The sequence below is a fragment of the Erpetoichthys calabaricus genome, chromosome 9 (assembly GCF_900747795.2).
Source record: "Erpetoichthys calabaricus chromosome 9, fErpCal1.3, whole genome shotgun sequence".
Taxonomy (NCBI): domain Eukaryota; kingdom Metazoa; phylum Chordata; class Cladistia; order Polypteriformes; family Polypteridae; genus Erpetoichthys; species Erpetoichthys calabaricus.
The window spans coordinates 58,789,702-58,815,912 of record NC_041402.2 but is presented as its reverse complement, the minus strand read 5'-3'; the positions used below and the strand labels follow the sequence as shown (position 1 = coordinate 58,815,912).

General features: G+C 38.9%; 1 protein-coding gene across 1 annotated transcript in view; it reads right to left on the bottom strand.

Annotated features, from left to right (window-relative positions):
- Positions 1-26,211, bottom strand: part of itfg1 (integrin alpha FG-GAP repeat containing 1) — a 450,065-nt gene that overhangs the window by 405,258 nt on the left and 18,596 nt on the right. The window contains exon 6 of the mRNA XM_028809647.2: positions 8,332-8,426. Within this exon, the coding sequence (XP_028665480.1) occupies positions 8,332-8,426 (95 nt within the window). The remainder of the gene's footprint in view (positions 1-8,331; positions 8,427-26,211) is intronic.

The window sequence follows — 26,211 nt, the reverse complement described above, 5'->3', positions numbered from 1 at the left end:
CCGAAGATAGACTACTAGTTATGATCTTTAAGACATCATATCGAATCACAGGAAAGACATCTTTCAGATCCAGATTAGATGGGAGGAGTTGCGAATGGAAGAGGAGGAGTGCATGATGTGCAGCTGAGAGAGAGAGAGAGAGAGAAAGTGGCAGCTGTTACACAAGAGGATCCTTCAGAGGTCATCAGCTTTGCCAGCAGCAGTTTACACATAGTCCGTACTTTAGCAAAGGTAATGATTTGGTTACTGTTTAAATCAGTGACCCATGTCAGTGTCCCAACACTGCTGTCTCAGAGCTAATAGAATCTGGGAAAGGGAGCAACACCATGAGCAAATTCCTGTTCAGAAATACATTCATGGATGCTTTGAGAACACAATGATGTGAAAAATCAGAAGTCAGCTCTAATCGCTTAACTTGTGTACAGTAATCCCTCCTCGATCGTGGGGGTTGCGTTCCAGGACCCCCCGCGAAAGGTGAAAATCCGCGAAGTAGAAACCATTTTTATATTGTCATGCTTGGGTCACAGATTTGCACAGAAACGCAGACGTTGTAGAGAGACAGGAACTTTATTCAAACACTGCAAACAAACATTTGTCTCTTTTTCAAAAGTTTAAACTGTGCTCCATGACAAGACAGAGATGACAGTTCCGTCTTACAATTAAAAGAATGCAAACATATCTTCCTCTTCAAAGGAGTGCGCGTCAGGAGTAGAGAATGTCAGAGAGATAGAGAGAAAAAAGCAAACAATCAGAAATCAATAGGGCTGTTTGGCTTTTAAGTATGCAAAGCACCGCCGGTACAATGTAAAGGTGGTCTTTCAGCATTTTTTAGAGGAGCGTCCGTATCCTCTAGGCCAGTGTGCAAACAGCCCCTCTGCTCACACCCCCTCCGTCAGGAGCAGAGAATGTCAGAGAGAGAGAGACAGTGAAAAACAAACAAACAATCAAAAATCAATACGTCGAGCTTTTAAGTATGCGAAGCACCATGCAGGAAGCATGTCGCTTGATAAAGCAGCTGCACAGAATGGAGCAACGTGAAGGTAATCTTTCAGCATTTTTAGACGAGCGTCTGTATCGTCTAATGGTGCGAACAGCCCCCCTGCTCACACCCCCTCCGTCAGGAGCAGAGAATGTCAGAGCGAGAAAGCAAACAATCAAAAATCAATACGTGCTGTTTGATCTTTTAAGTATGCGAAGCACGTGCTGGAAGCATATCGCTTGACAAATCAGCCATATGTAAGCCCAGAAAGAAAGAGAGCAATGTGAAGATAATCTTTCAGCGTTTATTGAGGAGCGGCCGTATCCTCTAGGGGTGCGAACAGCCCCCGTGCTCACAATATATTTGAGGAGTTTTATTTAATACGTAATACGCGCTCTGGTTGGGTAGCTTCTCAGCCATCTGCCAATAGCGTCCCTTGTATGAAATCAACTGTGCAAACCAACTGAGGAAGCATGTACCAGAAATTAAAAGACCCACTGTCCGCAGAAATCCGCGAACCAGCAAAAACATCCACGATATATATTTAAATATGCTTACATATAAAATCCACGATAGAGTGAAGCCGCGAAAGTCGAAGCGCGATATAGCGAGGGATTACTGTAATGCATTTCAATGAGGGAGATGAAATGATGGCAATTTATTTTTTAGCACAGTGTTGTATACACTCTTGATATACAGTCTTGTATTCATTCTCTGATTGTAATAAGCATGTCTACAGATATTTGCCTTAACATCCACCCACTTTCTAATTGGTTTATGCAGTTCAAGGGCTGCAAGGGAACCTAATATGGATCCACATTTATGCATATAGGACTAATTTGGAGTCTTTAAATAATCTAACCTGGGAAGTGTCAAATGAAGTGGTTATTTGACTTATCTACACTGGTAATGAAATGAGTTTCTCCATACGATAATACCAAAATAACATTTGCTTAGTGTTTCACTGCTTCAAAGCACATCTCCCTATTAATATGACAAATACTGCATTAACTGAAACATGGATTCACAGGGATGCATGTAGTACTGTCAGAACGACATACTGTATTTCATTACTAAATACAAATATTTCTCTGGTTCAAAATCACCCTGTGCAGCACTAAAGATTATGCAATGTTGGGTCCAAATACCTGCATATCACCCATAAAACCTGAATACCCTTTACTATTATCTGAGTAATGCATATAATCTTCACATTTTCTCAGTCTATATTAAACTGGAACATGACTGAGGAAGAAATTCCAAGGATGATCATCTATTCAGTTCTGGCCCAAAGCTTTGCTTTAGTTCTTAAAATTGTAATTTGAAAAGCTCTATTTCTATTTATACCTGTGTCACATTTTATAATGTGGACAATAACAAGTGCACTAAAACCAGCTGTGTCCAGGAGCGTATTCACATGAACAGGGAAGATTCCTACCTGGGTATTTGATAAGTAAAACTATGGTAAAAAATTCCTGAGATGGACAGACATGCCACCACAAGTTCTTGCCCAGTTTCTGTTGCTGTCAAGAATGGCCCCAGCGTGTGTGGCTCTTATCAGAATAACAGAGGTTACATAAAATTACTGGATGAATGGATATTATTATTCCACATTTGCTGGTGTAATTCTTTGATGTTTTGAATTAGCTAACTTAGAAATTAGAAGAAAAAAAAAAGAATTAAGATAGAGGTAAGAGTAGATTTTGTTGTTTTACACCATAAGCAAAATTAATGAAAAGACAGATTAAAAACTGACCAACAAAATAACTGGGTACAACTATTTAAACATGGTTTTGTTACTCATTGACAATTTCAATAATTTGACCAAAAATATAGAGTATATTTATCCAAAACTATGACTTTTATTAGACTTTTCAGTGAATAAGCTGGCCCAGAAAGATTAAATGATCACAATTTTCTTTCCAGTTCTCCTGTTTTCACAGCCTAGTCAATTACTTTATCAATCCATTTGAATTTAAGGAAACCAACAAGACATCTCCAGGGAAGGTACAGTAAATGAACTCAATTTCAAAATTGTATATTATACCATATCCTGCCTGGGGATAGGTACTTAAAAACCAAAGCACCTCTCTATATACAGAGATAAATGCCTGCAGTAAATAGCAAGAGTGTAAAAAAAGGCTTTTAAACATTTAGTGTGCTATGTTTTATTAAGTCAGTGACATTTCGAGTTTTTTTCTCATACATAGTTAATTGTCTATTTGTGTGTCTGCTGTAATAAAACTGGTTTTGAACAACTAAAACACAAAAACACACCTGATAAAAACATAAGGACATTTTAAAGTTTTAGTGTTACTTTGCTGAAGGTCATCATTTACTTCCACCTAACCCCTATAATATTCAGTAATAATAATAATTCTTTACAATTATATTGTTCTTTTCTCACTACTGAAAGCACTTTACATAGTGAGTGGGGAGCCACCTGAACCACCACTAACGTGTAGCATCCACCTGAATGATGCGACAGCAGCCATTTGTGCGCCAGCACACTCACCATACCTTAGCTATTAGGTGATAAAGGGGTGAGAGAAACAGCCTGTTAGAGAAAGAGGATGATTAGGGGACAAGAATGGACAGGGAAATGATGCGCAATTTAGCCAGGACATCGGGATACACCCTGCTCTTTATGAAGGGATATTTTATGACCACAGGTAGCCAGGACCTCAGTTTTACATCTCATCCGAAAGACGGCGCCATTTTTACTACAAAAAACTTCAAGACATAATGGCCAACCAATTGGTCAATAATGAGTTTCCTTTTATTGATAGTAAATAGATTATAATGTCTTTCATTAGATGCACATAAAAACAATGAGAACAACCCTCATAATTAGAGAGTATGTTTGTTGAATAGTATATTTTATTTCTTAATATTGCATGATAGTCATATTAAATAGTATTTTCAGTTTATCAGTCTTACAATAAAAGGGCAGTCCCCAAAACACAGAAATATTTGAATTAGAGGTGACTTTTAAAGTCCCCAGAAAACATGTTATATGGAGCGAGGATATGTCTCTTCTCTTTATGAACTCACCATCAGTGAGCCTTTTCTCATCCAAAGAAAATAAACACCCCTCAAGTTTTCATCCCACGATTTAATAGCCCAAAAAAGAAGGTCATTTGTTAAGCCAAGCTATGCTGCTGACAGCCCATAACACCTGGTCTCCTCTTGTTACAAACAGAATGAGTAAAAGTAATGTGCTCTCTAATGCATACTCTCAAATAACTTAAGAGGAAATGAAAAAAGAATTCCACCTCATGCTTAGAATTTCAAATTTAAACCAGGAGATAAAAGTATAAATCTAATTCTATTAAAGGAAGAAAAATAAAACTGCATAACATTTTCAAATCCACTTAATCCAATTGAGGGTCATGGGGTACTAGAACCCACTTTAACAGCACAGGGCTTAAGACAGGCAATAGAGATTGAAAGGGCATCAGTCCATCAGAGGCCCACTCATACACACACTGACTGTCACACTCACACAGGAGCCAAATTGGAATTGACAAACTAACAGGCACGTCTTGGTAGAGCTGTACTAAAGCTGAAGCAACATGCAGACAAGGGGAGAACATACAAACTCCACACAAACAATGTCAGGATTCGGAACTCAAAGCCACAATGATGGATCCATGAAGTGATTCACACTGCCCCACTGTGCTGCATTAGAAAAAAATGAATAAAAACAAGACTGATACAAGTCATTTGTGAAACTTGCTTTCCAATGACTTTTAATTTTTTTCACTTTTAAACAATTTTTGTATGCCCAAAATGTTCTCTTTCCTTTTTTCACATAATATATCCATTCCTAGGTGTCAATCTATAAAACGTCAGATCTGTCTTAACAGTGTTTTAGCAATTATGTCATTATTACCTCTCATTGTGTTCTAAGCCATACTGATTCTTGCTACAGCATTCCAAGTACAAAATACCAGACTTTGGGACTGCTGATACACTTCTTACTCTATTTTGACAAAACAGTTTAAACTTCCTACTGTAATTTATGGTGTACAAGTGCAAACTGACAATATGAATTTGTTCATAATTTTTTTTCTGCATTAGAATGGAGCACTAAGATTTTTCTAACAGCAAAGAAAAAAACAGTAAAGAATAAAATTAAAATATAGCAAGACCAAAACCAACTAATCATTACAATGCATGCACATAATGAAGTAAAGTTGCAGCATACAAAATTTAAAGTAAAAGTCAGCCATTGTAATTGTTATACTCGGCTGGACAAGCTGGGTCCCAAGGCATATTTCTGAACAGCAGAGATTTTAAAGGACTTTACTGAAAAGCAGAGCCAGCAAAAAGTCAAGTAACAGGCAGAATTTGATACATGATAGTTATTATGTCTTACAACACATTACTAGACCCATATCAAAATGTAAAATTGAAGCTCACAAAGTCCAAAACCACAATTCCTTTCCCTAAATGATTATTTAATTGCTTGAGTCCTAAGGTCTTCTCTTTGTAGTCAAAGTTCAGATGCTTCACTGTGTGCGCAGCTTTATTTCATATATAATATCAGCCTGGAAGAAAAAGTCAGTTCTTTCCACAGATACCTGCTAACGTATCAAATTTTAGTACTGTGATACATGAAAGAATGTTGGATATTTATAAGTCTAAATTGGCCCAAAGTAAACATGGTCTCACAAAAACTTTATCCCTGCAATAAGTGCTTAATATTTCATTCCTCTTAGCTATTATAATGGCTTTAGCACATTAGGTTAGTCAAAAAAATGTGGCAGAAAACAGATTATCTAAGACAAATTGTTCAAATGCATTTCTCACAGCGATTCTTTTACATTGAACATAATATGAAATTTTGCAGTACAGTATATTAAACTTTAAAAACTTATTCATTATTCTTGCAAAATCCAGAAATCCATTTACCTCTTCCATATAGTACTGTATATCATTATTATTTCACAATCAGGTTAAACAGTCAGTCTGGGGAGAATGACAGCAAAAATGTGTAAAAAGAAAAGAGGAGAAAGGAGCAACTGTCTGATGAGCTTATGAGGTAAAGAGACTGTGGCACTAAATTGAAAGGTCAAAATGAAAATAACAGGTGCAGGACATAGATATGAAAATTTTTAGGGTGTTATAAAGGGCAAATGAATTCAACAGATGTATATATAATGCCGGGCCAATATTGAGGGACTGTCAGTTATGGCTCTATGGCCATGTGGCGTGAATCCCCGAGGGTGATCCAGCTCACAGGATCCTCACTGCTGAGGACCCAAGTGGCTGGACCAGGCCAAAGGGACACCCACGTTACATCTGGCTGTGGCAGATGGTAATTTCCGGAGGGTGGGACTGGACTGTGTGTATGCCTGGGGGAGTTGCCTATCAGGATCCCAAGCTATTTCATCATGAGGTGGGTGCAACAACACATTACACCAGTGCATGCCCCCAAATCTGACCTGACCGTATACATGTATACTGTATATACTGTATGCTTGAATTTATACTTGTGACGTAAGACAGTATTGAAAAACAAATAACATTTGTAAGGTTGCTTCATAACACAGTCATGTTCAGGCTGAATGTGTACATTCATAATGGCTAACACGGTACAACACCCTAGTACTACATTTAAAAATTCTCAAATTCAATGCCTAAGGACTCATACAATGTGTGAATTTCATAGCAGTCTAAAAAACAATTCTGCAAACCATAAACATTTACAAAATTAAAAGAATTATTCAATATTAAAAAGTAAAAATTAATAATTTGCAAATCACTTCACCACTAATAACAATCTATTTTTATTCTACTCTCTTAATTAGATAAAACAATTTGCTTGCATAGTAACAACCACTAAATTAAAGTTTACTATTTTAACATACAATATTAATAAGTCTATAAAACATGCCTCTTAATAACCATTTAGAGTGAAATCAAATATTTAAAGGTAGGCTAATCCAGTTTAGAAGGTAGGAGGAGAATTTGTCAGTCAGTCCCATAAATCTTGCTAAACAGCAATTTAAATGCACTGAATCCAAGAATGGAAAACGCTTCCTATCTTGACCTCAGCCTCTGAACAGTGTGTTAACATATTGATAGAAACAACAGATTACTGAAAATCTTCCATCTGTGGAGGACAAACAGGGTGATTAACTTTAGAAAACCTGGATTAGAGAAAATAATCCACCGAATGGAAGTGCTAATGCAACCTAATACCTGTTGGTTAATTTGATTCTGTCAAGGAAACGGTATTTAACCTCTGCTCAAATTATTTAATAACTTGCTTCCTTTTACAAAATGCATTGTATCTTTTGTGTGAAAATGCAACAGATTAATATACTCCTCTTGTCCCTTCCCATCAACAGATGGTTTATTATTATCTAAATATTTTGAATTAAATTCAGGAAATTAGCCATTTATTGACTAGGCTATTTAAAAAGTTCCTTAATATAACAGACAACTCTAAAAAAAAAAATACTACCCTATAATTCACTCCCCTTTCAGCTGTTTTATAGATTTCACTCTGCACTGATCTTCTCTTAAAATACACAGAATTGTTGACTTTATGTTTTGCCTGATCTGCCTCAATCTTCTTATTCTTTACAAGGCTATTGAATCTGACCTTTATTTTATTCAAGCATGTTATGTCTAGCATTTGTATAGCATCTGACAAATATTTCCAATCTGACAAATTCTAGTAGAATATGAAACTGTTTTATGTTAGTAGCATATACACTGGGGTACACAATACAAATCTAAGGATCTACTTTCAAGTGGAACACAAAAGGAATACAGACACTTTTAGTCCACAATAATTAAGAAAGAATTGAAACATAGGTAAAGGCCTTTAAGATGTTAATCAAGTCACATCAATAAACAGGAGTTAAAAAAAACTGCATTTTAAAGCTTGCTTCAAAATATTGAAATGGCATACCAATCCTTAAATAACATTTAATACAAAGAAAGGTTCAATGATAGTAAAATTAATTTGCTATTAAGAAAATTATCAAATCTAAACGCCACTTGATTATTATTGACATTCAAATCACAAATTAAACAGTAGAAAGAATAACACTCAACAGACTTCTGAAACAAGCAGATCTTTTTATTTATTGTTTAGCAAATATGTACATTAAAAAAGTAAAGGAAAACGATATCCACTAACTAAATTACCTTGAAAATGAACTTATCTATTATACTGAAAGTCAAATAAAGTTACTGGCTATTCACAATCACTAAAATATGTCTAAAATATTTTAGTTCACTAGGCCAAAGGCTAGTTCATTTAATTTAAACAGAAGAAAAACTGGAACTAACTGAAGATACATATATATATCATTCTATCATATTGTACATACCTGTGGTGAAATCTTTATCCAGATCAATAAAAGCATGTGACTGTGGCACACGCATTGTTATTTCAGCCTCAAGCGCTGTATACCATGAAATATTTCTGTGAAAGAAAAAATGATTTTATATATTTATTAATGTACATTATAAAGTGCTGGAACAATTCTCTAAAGCAGATTCAATTCAGTCACAAACAGGTTTCTCCTGGGGAACTTTAGCCAGATGCACCACCCAACTGACTAAACAAGCCTGGTAGTTTGGCAGGCCATTTTTCTCTCTGCTGTACATTAAGAAGGCCTAATGGATGGCTCTGGCATAAACTTTTTATGTTCCCTGCCCTCCACAACAGACTGTTACAATATAATTATACAGTCAAATGGCAAACACAATAGGAAATCCTCCTTGTACTGTGCGGCTTCAGTGGGAAGTAGGAAGAACAATCCACAAGAGCACACTATTTTTCAGTAATTCAAAAGTAACCAGTAGGCTTTTGAGGAAGAAGAATGAGGACTGTATGGAAAAGGAGTGAGAGCTGAAAGTATAAAAACATATAAATAAATACCTGCACAGAAAAGAGTTGAAATTATCCCCTGCCGTAGAAGGTTACATTTGCTTGGGCCCCTATCGAGTACCCACACTAAAAAAGTGGATACTGAGTGATTTTAGAAATTGTTACATTGTGGGTCTGAGTGTGGAACAAAAATGAGGTTCGAGTCTGGGCAAAACCAACGTAACACAATAGTAGAGTATTGTTGCTTTAGAATATGCATAGTTTTTATTTCTTTTCTCTGATACTGCAGTATTAAAAATAAAAAATTAATATATCGGATTGACACAAGTTTTCATATTCTTTGCTAGGACTCCTGAAATTTAGCTCATGTGTATCCCATTCTATCAGTCATAGTTGGAATGTTTCAAGACCTTGTTTAGAGTCCATATATGGTAAATCCAACTGACTGGACAGGATTAGAAAAGGCCCACACCTGTCTATATCTCATACTGTTCCACAGTTGACAATGAGTAATATACAGTAGCAAAAAACATGCCTCGAGGTTGAAGAAACTGTCTGCAGGGCTCAGTGACAGGACTGTGTTGATGCATAGATCTGAGAAGGCTACTAAAAATGTCTGTGGAGTTAAAGGTTCCCAAGAGCATAGTGGCCTTAATAATTCTTAGATGAAACAAATCTGGAACAACCACAGCCTTTTCTGAGCGATCAGGGGAGATACACCTTAAAAGGGGTGACCAAGATCCCGATGGTCACTCTGACTGTAGTCCAGAAAACCTGTGTGGAAATGGTAAAAAGTTCCATGACAACCAACACCTAAATGGACTCTCAGACTACGAGAAACAAATTTCTCTGGCCTGATGAAACCAGGACTGAACTGTATGGTCTCAGTTCTAAGCATAATGCCTGGAGAACACCAGGCAATGTTCACCACCTGTGCAATATCATTCCAATGGTGAAACATGGTAGTGGCAGAATCATGCTGTGGGGTTGTTTTTATGTGGCAGGACCTGGAAGGCTAGACTTGGTTGAGGGAGAGCAGAATAGACAAAGTACAGAGATAGCCTTAATGAAAACCTGCTTCAGTTGTTCATGGTTTCAGGTCAACTGTGTAAATATTCTTGAGTGGCCCAGTCTGCGCCCAAACCTGAACCTAATTGAACATCCCAGAGAGAGACCTGAAAATGGTGGTCCACTGATGAACTCCATCCAACCTGACAAAGCTTGAGTGGATCTGCAGAGAAGAATGGCAGAAAATCCCCACAGTCACGTGCAAAGCTTATCATATCACACACAAAAGGACACCAGGCCATAATTGCTAACAAAGTCACTTTAATAAAGTACTGAATTAATGTGATATTTAATTTTTTTTATTTTATTTTTTTTAGTAAATCTGAAAAAAATATGAATTCTAGTTTTCAGTTTATCATTCTGAGGTATTGAGTGTTTCTGGAAGAGGGAAAAAATTAATTTAAAGTAGGGGGCTTCACCCTCTGCTCGCTTCGCTCGCCAACCCCCGTGTTTGGTTTTCCGGATACACACTTTTAAGATTGTTTTTTTCTTTGAATTGTTGCTATTTCATTAGTTTCACTTTTATTTCAGAACTTCTGTAAAAACAATATTTGTAATCTTGCAAGTCCCAATATGCTGAATCTTTTTAATGAGGTCAGGACAGGTTTCTCTGTTTGGAATTTCAGCACAGACAAAACGATCTACATCATCAGCAGTTAATAATTTTTTTTTTTACAAAGTAAAAAAGTAAGTAGAGTTCTGCATTGGACTCCTGTCTGTAAAGTCGTGCTATTTTCCTCTAACAGTTCCAAAAGTACATGGGGTTACCAAGGTGATAAACCTAGACAAAAGCTGGGGTTTGTACAAGGGCTAGACAGAACGTTTTTGACCCCTGGGATAAATTTAGCTTTTCAAATAAGCAGACAGATAAATATATATACATGAACAAAGTAACCAATAAATGCATGTGCGGTAAACTCCGTTTTTGAAATTCTCAAGATTCTTTATTTGTCACATGCATAGTTATACAGGACAACACGCAGTGAAATGCATCCTGATCCGCTTATCAAAAACTGTGCAAAGTTAGAAGAATATCAGTTAGATTAACAAAAAGTCATAGGTTGAAAGATAACAGTATAGTAGAACATAATAAATAAGTAAAATTATGTGAATAAAGTAGAATTAAGTGTTAAGGTGCAATAGTGTAGTAATTATTGTGCAAAACCAAAGTTAGACTGGTGCATTGTTAAATGAGGCAGTTTGTTTGCGCTACTGCAATCTTTACTTTCTTTTTTTATATTTTCTAATTTTCATACTTTCATATCCTTTAACTTTCTCCACATGTGTATATCGCCGTTTTTTTTTTTTTTTTGAGCCTTTCTAATTTCACTGGTTTCATAGTCGCTAACCTGCTCTGCATGTGTTTAGCACCAACGTTTGTAAACGTCTTTATGAAGTTCTACTTTCTTTTACTCATTGTCTTTTAATTCTGGATTGGATGTGCTTTTTTTCCCAATTCCACTTGTTCCAAGCTGATAATTACTTTCCTTATTTTCTGAATTTGCACCTCGATTGTTCTTTTTTCCGTCCAATGCATTTGAGTCTCTTTTCTCCGCGCTGCTTTCTTCTTCACTTAGATGTCGACATTTAATTTATAACGTACTGTCCTTATATGCTTTATATGCGCTGAGAGCCCTGGATCTGTGTGCTCAAATCCTTCACAAGACTGAATGTTTTGCTGCCTATTGTCCTGTTTGATAGATTGTAAGTAGGGCGTGTCTTTGGTCTTGCGGGTCTTTAAAATGTCTTCCGAGAAGTTCACGTATCGTAGACTTGCTTTTTGCTTTCCAGGACAGGATTTCTTTTTATAATACATAGATGATTTTAGCGTAAGACTGAAATTTAACAAAGTAAGTAAAAAGTATGGGTGGTCTGGATACTTTTAGAAGGCAGTGTACATTGCATCCTTGGGACAGTGGGCTTCAGAAACAAGAGACAAAAAAATTAAATATACATTTACCTGTAAAAGAAATTAAATATTAGCTTAAAAAATACCAAAAAGACAAAATTGTTCAAACACATACAGTATATACCATGTCTGTGAAGAAATAATTTTGACTAGAAAAATCCGAAACATATTCTTTAACTGTGATTTTTGCAGTCTGCTCCATTTAGTTAACGGACCATGCCTATTAGTTTGCAACATTTTTGTAGAAGCAGTTTTTGAGCATATGCTAGATGATTAAGAGAAAGAAATGAACAAACACACACACGCACGCACACACATACACCCATGGATCACTAAAGGTTGACATGCACACAGGTTTTAAACCACCCCTGCACCAATCTGTTTATCAATGCAGTTTGTTAACTTCATTTGACACGATGTGTTTAGTTTCAAATTAAATATTATTTAATCTGTTCAGTTATTTCAAGTTCCAGTTTTTTAATGTACATTTATTATGTACATAATAAGTATTATACAAGATAAAGCATTTGATTTTGCATTACTATACAGTACAATTGGTTGTATTGTACTCTAAAATATTCTGGTGAGTGATTTCCTTTCCTACAGTACTATATGGAAATACTATATGCACCATTCCTTACAGATTTTTGCTGGTAGATCATCTATAGATATACTGTTGGAATTTAGTCGATTATACTGTATATTCTCCTCATTACTAGGTAAAATACAACATATTAAATTGTAATTATAGATGGAGAATTAGGGAGGGTAGGGAAGTTCTTTTTTTCTCTGACATGTTGAGGAGTGTGTCAGACACAAAACACAGTTTCCCTCCAGCGACAGTGACTAATAAACTGTTGTATACAGTAATACATAGTAATTATCATGAATAATCCTAATACGTCAGTCAAAGGACATAAGTAAAGATAAAATGAGTAATAAAAACATCAGTAAATAAATAAAATCAAATAAAATCAACTACATTAAATAAGTAAAATACCCTACACTCATACATCCATCCTAGCTAATGATTCAAACTGAAACACAATTATGGCATAATATATACCCCATACAGGTCATTTTGACTGAACAAAACGCAAACACTGAATAATTCAGCCTTTAACACTTACACTTTTGGTATGTTTAGGAAACAAATACTTCAGTTGTCCTATCACTATTTTAATTACTAACTATCAAAAAGGAAAAAGAAGGTGTAGGCTAACATACACCAGCCATTTCAATGAAGCACAATCATTAAGGTAAAGGGTGCATTATTAATAATAAAAACACACAAATACATATATAGTAATAATAATTCATTACATTTATATAGCGCTTTTCTCAGTACTCAAAGCGCTATCCACACAGGGAGGAACCGGGAAGCGAACCCACAATCTTCCACAGTCTCCTTACTGCAAAGCAGCAGCACTACCACTGAGCCTATATCATTGCACTTTAGAGGAATACAGTATTTTGTTTACTCTGCCTTGGAGCATGTTAAAGGTGGTGTAGTATTAAATTAAACATTGGCGGAAACAAAACTAAAAGTGATTTTCAATCACAACTTAAAATTAACAATTAACAAAAATCAGTCATATCAAAAGAATTCTAATTTAAAAATGCAAGCACACTTGGCTTACCAATAACTACTTCGTAATGTATAAATATGAAAAACTTTTTTATATATACAGTATATATATTATTATTATTACTGTATATACAGTCATGGCCGAAATTATCGGCACCCCTGGAATTTTCCCAGAAAATGCACCACTTCTCCCAGAAAATTATTGCAATTACAAATGTTTTGGTATACACATGTTTATTTCCTTTATGTGCTTTGGAACAACACAAAAAAACAGAGAAAAAAAGCCAAATCTGACATCATGTCACACAGAACTCCAAAAATGGGCCGGAGAAAATTATTGGCACCAAGTATATCTAATGCATGATTCCCAAATAAAAAAATATTCAGCTCAAAGATCATTAGTGTCAACCATCACAGATTGAACAATGCAGTCTCTTAAGAAATTAAAAATGTCATTTTTGTGAGACACTTTACATTATAAGAGCACTAAAAATACAGGTAGATGAAATATCCAACCTACAAAAGGTTTTATACTCTGAATTCTTCAGTATAATCTTTTGTGGGAAATAATCAAAAAATTAACAGTTACTATTCAATCAGATGCTTCAAAAAAGAAAAAATAAACTAAGAAAATGACATTTTTAAGAATACTGCATTGTACAGGAAGACAAAGTATGATTTACAATAAGAAGATAAACAGTTTCCATGGAAACAACTATATATTGGTTTAGCTTTCCCTTTCCTAATGGGCTTGTCAAGACACTGGGGTGCAACAAAGCCTGAAGATAATGAATAACACAAATGGCATTTAAAATTCTATTGGTAAGCTAGGCAAAAAGAAAAAAGGCAGATTCTTAAATCTTTTTTCATCATTTGTATTCATTCAGTCAGAGTGTATACTGTAAGTGTGCCAGTTAGGATTAGCTAAGACTGCACCAAACAATCTATCAAATATACCATACTAAATTTAGGAAATACAAATAAAAATAACCCTTTACACAAAGAAATACCATAAAGTTCCCTGTATGGAAGTGCTGTTTGTTTTCCCAGGGTGACACAGATTGCCATTATTATTAAAAATTAAAGATGTATAAAAGATATATGTATGCCAATGGAGAGAGATGTGTCTCTTATCATTTTATTATTCATATTATGGTATGCATTAGTTGGGTTTCCAATATAACACATCAAAATATACAGAAAGATGGTAAAAATATTTGAAAAGGGTTCTATTCTAGGAGAAGAGACATAAAGTGAAGTAATAGTACAGGGTTAGAAGATTCCCAATTAAAGTTATGAATAAGAAACTGTGGAGGTTACTCAAGTCCTTAGAACTTGCCCTGAGTAAGAGATCACAAAGAGATGGTAGCCCCTTCATATGCATTCAAAGGACAGTCCTTAGATTAGGTTTTGTATATTGCTCTCAAGGAGAGTGGTGCAACACTGGAAGTAGGAATATTCCCTGCATCTTATCAGGAGCCATTTACACCATCCAGGTGGTGACAGAGAACATAAAAAATACAGACAGGGCACTGCTACATACCAGTTATTCGTAATGAGTATACAGCTTTAGAGAACAGGACCTCCAAGGATTACCAAAAGGCAGTGTGACCTGATGATTCTGACATTTTGGGGTCTAACTGTGAATCTTGGAAGTGTTTAAAGTGCATATGCCAGATCAATCATTTCCAAATATAATACTGTATGTACTATATACTATTGTTCAGAAAGCAATAATAATAATTGTTTACATTTATATAGCACTTTTCTCACTACTCAAAGCACTTCATATAATGAGGTTTATAGGTTAATAGTTTAACAAGTGCAGATCTAGTAAAGACTCATACTATAATAATCTCTGAAAGGTGAGAAAAATATTCCCTATAATTCTGCCAAGATGTATCTTTTTTACCAAGATTAAAAGAAACATTGGAATGATACTCTGTTTGTCCTGGATTTGTCAGGGCAGAGTTTAAAAATAAATTGTTCTCCTGTCACTGCATAAAGCAGCTGCCAGTTGTACTAAAATAAATATTTATAATGATCAGTAGGCAGATGTAATCTAGAGGTAATACTGTACACATACAGTTCAAAGATAACAGGCAATTAAAATCACTCAGTTATAGTGCAATAATTCACATTGTGAGATACTAAAGAAACAAGAAGCCTCTTCTAATTACAAATGCCTGTTTACCTTCTTTGCAATTGATTTAAAAAGTGGCAAAACTATTGGTAAGGAGGTTTCATTTAAACTTACACTGTAGCCCTGTGGACTATGGCACTTTTGAGGTAAATATGTGTAGATACAACGCAGATTTAAAAAAGAAAACCAACTCAGCTGCCTTTTGTTAAATTTTAGATTTCATGAAACATAAGAAGTCCAAACACTTAACTTAGTTACAAAGTTAAGGTGAGGAAAATACGTGATTGGAATCTGAAAGTTGTTCATATGTAAGAATGGAATTGTTAAACATCACAGAACAGTGTATAACCATCCAAGTACTTTACATACATTGCGGCCTACTTATTGCCTTCAGTGTTTTTGGCACACATCAGTACTCACAGATGTAATGATCTGTCGAGACATAAATACACATATGACACAGATGCTGTCCCAAACCAAAATGCCTTTTGACTCTGCGATATCATGTTATTTAAACATATCCAGTGTAATGTACAATTTCTGATTGGCATTTGAGCAGGTGGAAACGCAGAGAGCTTTAGGCTGGAAAGGCTTTGCTGAGATGCAAAACAACCTGTGCTGGGAGAATCTGTTTGTGCTGAAACGTAGAATGACAGGTATTACATAAGATAAAGAAAGGAGGCGATCTGCCATCCAGATATGGGTGTACTGTATGCAAATAAATCTGTAATGAAAGCACATTAGCATATAATGGCAGATGAATTTGTATATGTGGTAAAAGCCTATAATGAGCCCCTATTTAATCTGATTATATTTCATCTGACAATGCTAACAGTTAAGGAACTGACAAAGATGGAGCACAGCATTTTTTTCTGCAGCACTGTGGGATAGGAAATGCTAAAACAGATCTCCACTAGATGGTACCCAAGGGCCATATTTAGCCACTTAACGATTAAAAATAATTAACTGTACAGTAAATCAGTTTTTCCTTTAGTGTCTCCCCCCACTGTCCTGGATATACATTCTACCAAAATCTCTTTTATTAGTTGATAGATGATCATGGCATTGCAAGAACAGGTAAAAGTTACTTACCATGGTCAGAAAGAGAAACAAACTGAGGCTATGCAAGGATTGCATTCTTCTTTCAATGCTAGAACCGCACAGGAAGTCCCCCATTTAGCTACCCAGAAAGAGCATAAAGCTGTTGATAGCGTGTGATATGTTAGTGGTCCTTTAGGCCTTAAAGGAACCGCTATGGATTTCTCCTGGAAATTTAGGAACCATGTTTTCTGTAGGCTAATAGGAAACATGCACCTTATTAAGTGGAAGAGTAGCGTTGGTTTTGTCTGATAGATACAGGCCTTACCAGAGTACAGAGGGGTCAGGTTTGCAGGGATGTTAAGAGCTGCTGTAGTGTCAAATGCATATACAGGTGCTGGTCATAAAATTAGAATATCATGACAAAGTTGATTTATTTCAGTAATTCCATTCAAAAAGTGAAACTTCTATATTAGATTCATTCATTACACACAGACTGATGTTTAATCAAATGTTTATTTCTTTTAATTTTGATGATTATAACTGACAACTAATGAAAGTCCCAAATTCAGTATCTCAGAAAATTAAAATATTGTGAAAAGGTTCAATATTGAAGACACCTGGTGCCACACTCTAATCAGCTAATTAACTCAAAACACCTGCAAAAGCCTTTAAATGGTCTCTCAGTCTAGTTCTGTAGGCTACACAATCATGGGGAAGACTGCTGACTTGACAGTTGTCCAAAAGATGACCATTGACACCTTGCACAAGGAGGGCAAGACACAAAAGGTCATTGCTAAAGAGGCTGGCTGTTCACAGAGCTCTGTGTCCAAGCACATTAATAGAGAGGTGAAGGGAAGGACAAGATGTGGTAGAAAAAAGTGTACAAGCAATAGGGATAACCGCACCCTGGAGAGGATTGTGAAACAAAACCCATTCAAAAATGTGGGGGAGATTCACAAAGAGTGGACTGCAGCTGGAGTCAGTGCTTCAAGAACCACCATGCATAGACATATGCAAGACATGGGTTTCAGCTGTCGCATTCCTTGTGTCAAGCCACTCTTGAACAAGAGACAGCGTCAGAAGCGTCTCGCCTTTGGACTGCTGCTGCATGGTCCAAAGTTATGTTCTCTGATGAAAGTAAATTTTGCATTTCCTTTGGAAATCAAGGTCCCAGAGTCTGGAGGAAGAGAGGAGAGGCACAGAATCCACGTTGCTTGAGGTCCAGTGTAAAGTTTCCACAGTCAGTGATGGTTTGGGGTGCCATGTCATCTGCTGGTGTTGGTCCATTGTGTTTTCTGAGGTCCAAGGTCAACGCAGCCGTCTACCAGGAAGTTTTAGAGCACTTCATGCTTCTTGCTGATGACGAACTTTATGGAGATGCAGATTTAATTTTCCAACAGGACCTGGCACCTGCACACAGTGCCAAAGCTACCAGTACCTGGTTTAAGGACCATGGTATCCCTGTTCTTGATTGGCCAGCAAACTCGCCTGACCTTAACCCCATAGAAAATCTATGGGGTATTGTGAAGAGGAAGATGCAATACGCCAGACCCAACAATTCAGAAGGGCTGAAGGCCACTATCAGAGGAACATGGGCTTTCATAATACCTGAGCAGTGCCACGCCGCATTGCTGCAGGAATCCAGGCCAAAGGAGCCCCAACTAAATATTGAGTGCTGTACATGCTCATACTTTTCATGTTCATACCTTTCAGTTGGCCAACATTTCCAAAAATCCTTTTTTTGCATTGGTCTTAATTGATATTCTAATTTTCCGAGATACTGAATTTGGGACTTTCATTAGTTGTCAGTTATAATCATCAACATTAAAAGAAATAAACATTTGAAATACATCAGTCTGTGTGTAATGAATGAATCTAATATACAAGTTTCACTTTTTGAATGGAATTACTGAAATAAATCAACTTTGTCGTGATATTCTAATTTTATGACCAGCACCTGTATAATTTTTCTAAAAAAAAAAAAATATATATATATATATATATATATATATATATAATTCACTAAGCCGGAAGACAAGTAGCCACCCATGGAAAGCACGCCAGAAGGGGCGTGGATTCACTAAGCCACCGACAAGACCATTGGATATGACGACAACTCGCAGAGCCACGCCCACCAACTCGGACGCGATGACTCGGAAAAAACACCGTCATTTATGTTCGTCTGTCCTACAGTACACATGCACCTCTGAGCCACGTTGACTTTTCGGTTACGACGCACGACCGCGTGCACCATAGCAAACTGTTTTACACGCTACATACAGCAATTCGCACCCACGACAAACATGTGTCTTCTTAGATGGTCCTGCAGGAACACGGAAGACGTTTACCCGCCCACCAACACTCCGTTTTCCCCGGCCCACGTCTACCCTCGCTCTCTAGGCATTCACACTGCCTGCAAAACTCACAGACCACCCAGTTAGTCCCTTTCGTCTATGCTAGGAGTCCACATGCACCTCTGAGCCACGTTGACTTTTCATTATTCATTTCGGTTACGACATCCGACCACGTCCACCATCAAAAACCATGGGAAACGAACAACGAAGCCCCGCCCAGAAACTCTACCGCTCTGCCAACTTGAACAGCTCATCAAACACATACAGTGGAACCTCAGTTTGACAGTGGAACTTCAGTTTGCGAGCATAATTCATTCCGGAAACGTGCTCGTAGTCCAAAGCACTCGTATATCAAAGTGAATTTCCCCATAAGAAATAATGGAAACTCAGATGATTTGTTCCACAACCCAAAACTATTCATATAAAAATGATTAATACAAAATATAAAGTAAAAATTCATAAAACAAATTAACTTGCACTTTACCTTTGAAAAGAATCATGGCTGGTGTGAGTGAGTTTCTAAACTCTTGTGGGATTGCACCCAACGGGATGACACGCTGAAGAGCGTCCCAAAGCAGTCGCTGTCTCCCAGCGCTGTAGCAGTTCTCTGTAAAAGCGAATCCGAAAAGATCGCAGACATGCTATAAGCGCCTGCCGTCAATGGGTGATACAAGGAACAAGGAACATTATAAATGTGCAGGGCCCTGCCTGACTGCTGTGTCTGTGTATAAACATCCGCGCTGTTTGCTGAATAAAGCTTGTGTTGCTAAAGTACTGAGACTCAGCTTCGTGTTTTGGGTGCAAGACCGGGACTCGCATGTCATAGCACACACGCACGCGAGCACACACACACACACATGAGCGTGCACGAGCACACATACAGACACACACACACACGAGCGCGCGTGTGCACACACACACACACACACACACGTGCGCGCACACAGTCATAATGCTAATGCTGTAGTAAACACTATACGCTCTTACGGATGTTGACTATGTGAGTGAGGCACGCCGACTCAGACAGAGAATAGGAGACGATTGACCACAATCCCGCAGTGAGAGAGAGATGAACCATAAGTTCAGTTGTGATCACACGACGCTCAGCTGACAAACTACTTGTACTGCAAGACCTCACTCGTTTATCAAGTGAAAATTTATTAAAAATTTTTGCTCGTCTTGCAAAACCTCGTAAACCAAGTTACTCGCAAACGGAGGTTCCACTGTACTCGCTTTGGTCTGTGCTGCTGTCCAAATCCAGCTGTGAGCCACGTTGACTGTTCTTTTGCCCTCCATGGCTACGGCTTCAAAAGTATTTCATGTAAACAACACTTCTTTCAACGTTATTGAAATTCCTGCATCAGGTAACTGTTTGTTTCTATCAGTCGGGTTTTTTTGGAAAAATGTCATTGACAAAACTGTTGCTCTCAAACTTCGCAACATGGCTGTTGGCTTTGTTTGCCAAAATTGGGATAACGTCGGCGAGGTGGTCACAAACTGCAACAACTCACCACACAAGTACGCCCTGTCTCTCGAAACATTCACGCTGCCGGAAGACAACCATGGGATACGCAGAAAATAGCCATGTCAGTCAACGCAGATCAGACACCCAGGCAAACAACACTGAATAATCAATAGCTGCAACTACTTTGCCCGCCCCAACTCCTCACCTGAGTCGGTTTTGTCTCTGTTCAGCAGTGTTTCCCAAACTCGGTCCTGGTGAACCCCTGTGGCTGCAGGGTTTTGTTCCAACCAGATTCCTAATCATTAATGCCGGTGAAACTCATCCGGGATAAGTCGGTTTTTCAAACGCAGCCATGTAGCAGATTAGTCTAGCAGGATGTAATAATCCGAGATGAATGCGCACCCTTGCGCTGAGTGAAAAGCCAATATATATTGAGTCTAGAAAACATGATCAGCAAGTCTTTGATAGGCTGCAACAAAATGATGAAAGAACGGGAGCATTTTTTTCACACAAGCTGGGTGGGTGTTAGTTAGTTAATTAGTTACTCGAAGGATTTCAAGATTTAATATACACAAGCGTTAAACTGTAAAAGCAGCCCAAACCAGAAAAGACGGCTGGCAAAAAGTGGCCGACAAATTAAACGTGTGTGCATTGTACTTACTGAAAGCAGCGTTACGGATTTTACAAATGTTCATTTTTTTCCCACTGCTTAAAAAAGATTAAAAAAGCGGCATGATTATGCGACGTATACTATGCTGCGAGTTAGCATGCAGCGTGTAAAACAGTTTGCTTGTCGCGGATAATTTGCCTTTTATTTTAAGACGAAGACAATTTCCCGTTAGATTTGCCTTTGCGATGACAATTAATAAGGCACAGGGCCAAACTTTCAAAAACATGGCTATCGGGTCATACGCTCGCACTGATTACGTCCCTGCCCTTTGTACACCCACCCCCCGGTACTACCATGGTCGGGTGACTTGGTGGATTATATATAGAAAAGCAGCCAAAACCGCAAAGAACAATGAAAAGTCTACGTGACTCACAGGTGCATGTGGACTGTGCAAAGAGCAAAACGACTCAGGTGACGAGTTGGGGTTGGGCACATGAAATGTTACTTTTCTTGGCAATTTATTACATTACCAATGTTTCAAATGTTAATTTACTCCCTGTGCTTAAAAAATCATTAAAAAAGCGGCCTGATTATGTAGCGTATGGTACACCGCGGGTTGGCTAGTATATTAGGGTTAGGGTTAGGGTTATATATTATAGTGGTGATGTTTTCTTAACGTCACTTTCTATTCTGTCTTTGGATGATCGCGGTGATTTTGTGATCATTTTGCATGGCTGCACTCATGTTGTTTATAATGTATTTACTGCCAGTCACATGATGGAGTGTATCATCTTGATCTGTACAGATTCATGTGTCCTATTTTTGATTCTTTCATAAAAACCCAAGATAGTATAGGCTTCTTGCTTTGAGTCTTCTTTGTTTTTGTGTTTTTGCTCTGGTCTCAAATTTTGTTTTGATTTGTCTGTTTTTTAAATTACAGCCTATGCTCTTACACAATAATGTCTTTCTATATAAGGCTCTATCCTGGGTCCACTTCTCTTTTCAATTTACATGCTTCCGTTAAGTCAGATTATCTTGGGGTACAGTGTGAGTTACCACAGCTATGCTGATGACACACAACTGTATTTATGAATAGCACCTGATGATCCCAGCTCTCTTGGTTCACTGACACAATGTCTTACTTGTGTTTCTGAATGGATGAGTAGTAATTTTCTCAAACTAAATAAAGAGAAAACAGAAATTTTAGTGATTGGCAATATTGGATATAATGACGTTATTAGAAATAAATTAGATTCATTAGGATTAAAAGTCCCGAGGGAGGTGGGGGACATTGAGTCCGAATGGGCCATGTTCCGTGCCTCTATTGTTGAGGCAGCTGACCGGAGCTGTGGCCGTAAGGTGGTCGGTGCCTGTCGTGGCGGCAATCCCCGAACCCGTTGGTGGACACCGGCGGTGAAGAATGCCGTCAAGCTGAAGAAGGAGTCCTACAGGACCCTTTTGTCCTGTGGGACCCTGGAGGCAACTGATAGGTACCGGCAGGCCAAGCGGAATGCGGCTTTGGTGGTTGCGGAGGCAAAAACTCGGGCGTGGGAGGAGTTTGGGGAGGCCATAGAGAACGACTTTCGGACGGCTTCGAGGAGATTCTGGTCCACCATCCGGCGTCTCAGGAAGGGGAAGCATTGCAGTGTCAACACTGTATATGGTGGGGATGGTGCGCTGCTGACCTCAACTCGGGACGTTGTGGGTCGGTGGAGGGAGTACTTCGAAGACCTCCTCAATCCCATTAACATGCCTTCCAATGAGGAAGCAGAGCCTGGGGACTCAGAGGTGGGCTCCCCCATCTCTGGGACTGAGGTCACCGAGGTGGTCAAAAAACTCCTTGGTGGCAGGGCCCCGGGGGTGGATGAGATACGCCCGGAGTTCCTCAAGGCTCTGGATGTTGCAGGACTGTCTTGGTTGACACGCCTCTGCAACATCGCATGGACATCAGGGACAGTGCCTCTGGATTGGCAGACCGGGGTGGTGGTCCCCCTCTTTAGGAAAGGGGGATCGGAGGGTGTGTTCCAACTACAGAGGGATCACACTCCTCAGCCTCCCTGGAAAAGTCTATTCAGGGGTCCTGGAGAGGAGGGTCCGTCGGATAGTCGAGCCTCGGATTCAGGAGGAACAGTGTGGTTTTCGTCCTGGTCGCGGAACAGTGGACCAGCTCTATACCCTTAGCAGGGTCCTGGAGGGTGCATGGGGGTTTGCCCAACCAGTCTACATGTGTTTTGTGGACTTGGAAAAGGCATTCGACCGTGTCCCTCGGGGAATCCTGTGGGGGGTACTCCGAGAGTATGGGGTACCGGCCCCCCTGATAAGGGCTGTTCAATCCGTGTACGATCGGTGCCAGAGCTTGGTCCGCATTGCCAGCAGTAAGTCGAACCCGTTTCCAGTGAGAGTTGGACTCCGCCAGGGCTGCCCTTTGTCACCGATTCTGTTCATAACTTTTATGGACAGAATTTCTAGGCGCAGCCAGGGCGTTGAGGGGGTCTGGTTTGGTGGGCTCAGGATTGAGTCACTGCTTTTTGCAGATGATGTTGTCCTGTTTGCTTCATCAGGCCGTGATCTTCAGCTCTCTCTGGATCGGTTCGCAGCCGAGTGTGAAGCGGCTGGGATGAGAATCAGCACCTCCAAATCCGAGACCATGGTCCTCAGCCGGAAAAGGGTGGAGTGCCCTCTCAGGGTTGGTAGCGAGATCCTGCCCCAAGTGGAGGAGTTCAAGTATCTCGGGGTCTTGTACACGAGTGAGGGAAGAATGGAGCGTGAGATCGACAGGCGGATCGGTGCGGCATCCGCAGTAATGCGGGCTCTGCATCGGTCTGTCGTGGTGAAAAAGGAGCTGAGCCGCAAGGCGAAGCTCTCAATTTACCAGTCGATCTATGTTCCTACCCTCACCTATGGTCATGAGCTATGGGTAGTGACCGAAAGAACGAGATCGCGAATACAAGCGGCTGAAATGAGTTTCCTCCGCAGGGTGTCTGGGCTTTCCCTTAAAGATAGGGTGAGAAGCTCAGTCATCCGGGAGGGGCTCAGAGTAGAGCCGCTGCTCCTCCGCATCGAGAGGAGTCAGATGAGGTGGCTCGGGCATCTGATCAGGATGCCTCCTGGACGCCTCCCTGGTGAGGTGTTCCGGGCACGTCCAACCGGGAGGAGGCCCCGGGGAAGACCCAGGACACGCTGGAGGGACTATGTCTCTTGGCTGGCCTGGGAACGCCTTGGGATTCTCCCGGAAGAGCTAGAAGAAGTGGCCGGGGAGAGGGAAGTCTGGGCATCTCTGCTCAAGCTGCTGCCCCCGCGACCCGACCTCGGATAAGCGGGAGACAATGGATGGATGGATGGAGGATTAAAAGTCAAGACGGAGGTAAAGAATTTAGGGGTAACTATTGACTCTGACCTGAATTTTAAATCACATATTAATCAGATTACTAGGACAGCATTTTTTCACTTAAAAAATATAGCAAAAGTTAGACCTCTTATAACACTGCAAGATGCTGAGAAATTAGTTCACGCTTTGTTTTCAGTCGACTAGATTACTGTAACGCACTCCTCTCAGGACTACCCAAAAAAGACATCAATCGATTGCAACTACAGTAATCCCTCCTCCATCGCGGGGGTTGCGTTCCAGAACCCCCCGCGAAAGGTGAAAATCCGCGAAGTAGAAACCATATGTTCATATGGTTCTTTTAATATATTTTAAGCCCTTATAAACTCTCCCACACTATTATAAAAGTTTCCCGCACAATTATACAGCATAAACCCTTTGTATTCTCTTAGATATTAGGTAAGATTCGTTGAAATTATGTATGTAAACACAGTTTACATACAGTAAAACCTAAATATTATTTTAAAGATATCGAGCGTCTCCGATCTCACATATACAGCCATTACGACAGACAGGCCACCAGCAATAAATACGTACAATGCAAGAAAAATTGTATACAGTAAAATGTGTGTACAGTGACACTAAACTATGTACATGTAATAAGTACTGTACATAGATAATTAATTATGGTTACTCGACTTGTCCGATAACGATGAGTTTAATTTTACTGCACAACAAAGGATAGCGTTACAGCTCTTCTAAAGGAGCCTCTTCAGGTGACTGTGTAGCACCGCCGTTGTTCTTCTTCCAGCACTCTTCAATCCAAATACATAAAGCAGATTCCATCCAGACTACTGCCTTATCACGTCCACTTGCAACTCGTTTTGCACCCTGGTTAAAGGACACTGCGGCCGTAGATCTTATATGCTTTTCCTCCTTTTTAAATAAAAAGAATCGTGGACTCATTGATGCCGTAATGGTGTCCTGCAGCGGTGTAGCTGTTCCCTTCCTTCAACATATCCAAAACTTTTACCTTTTCTGCAATCATTTGCATCTTCTGTTGGTGCTTGGACACAGCCCCTGAAGCAGTAGCAGGAGCACGTTAATGCTGAATGAGTGAGATGAGACTTCCTGGTTAATGCAGCACTCCGTCACTGAGCCAATCAGCACACAAGAACTGTGTGCTCTGATTAGGTAGATTCTCAGTCATCCGCCAATAGCGTCCCTTGTATGAAATCAACTGGGCAAACCAACTGAGGAAGCATGTACCAGAAGTAAAAAGACCCATTGTCCGCAGAAACCCGCGAAGCAGCGAAAAATACGCGTTATATATTTAGATATGCTTACATATAAAATCCGCGATAGAGTGAAGACGCGAAAGTCGAAGCGCGATATAGCGAGGGATTACTGTAGTGCAGAATGCAGCTGCTACAATCTTAACTAGGAAAAGAAAATCCAAGCACATCTCCCCAGTTTTGATGTCACTACATTGGTTACCTGTGTCATTTAGAATTGACTTTAAAATACTGCTTATAGTTTACAAAGCCGTCTGGAGTTTTTCTTTGTTTTTTCTGCTCTCCCTGGCCATCGGACCTTACTTTTATTCTATGTTAATTAGTGAACCCTTATTTTAATTCTTATTTATTTTGTCTTTTTTCTCTTTTCTTCATCATGTAAAGCACTTTGAGCTATATTATTTGTATGAAAATGTGCTATATAAATAAATGTTGTTGTTGTTTTCCTTTAACCCTTCACTCCAATTCTTGGCTATTTGCTAATGCTCACAATAAAATTCTTAGCACCAGTCTCTTCCCAGGTGCGTACAACAGAATCCATATTTCTAAACACAAAATGAGTAAATTTTACTTTTCTGA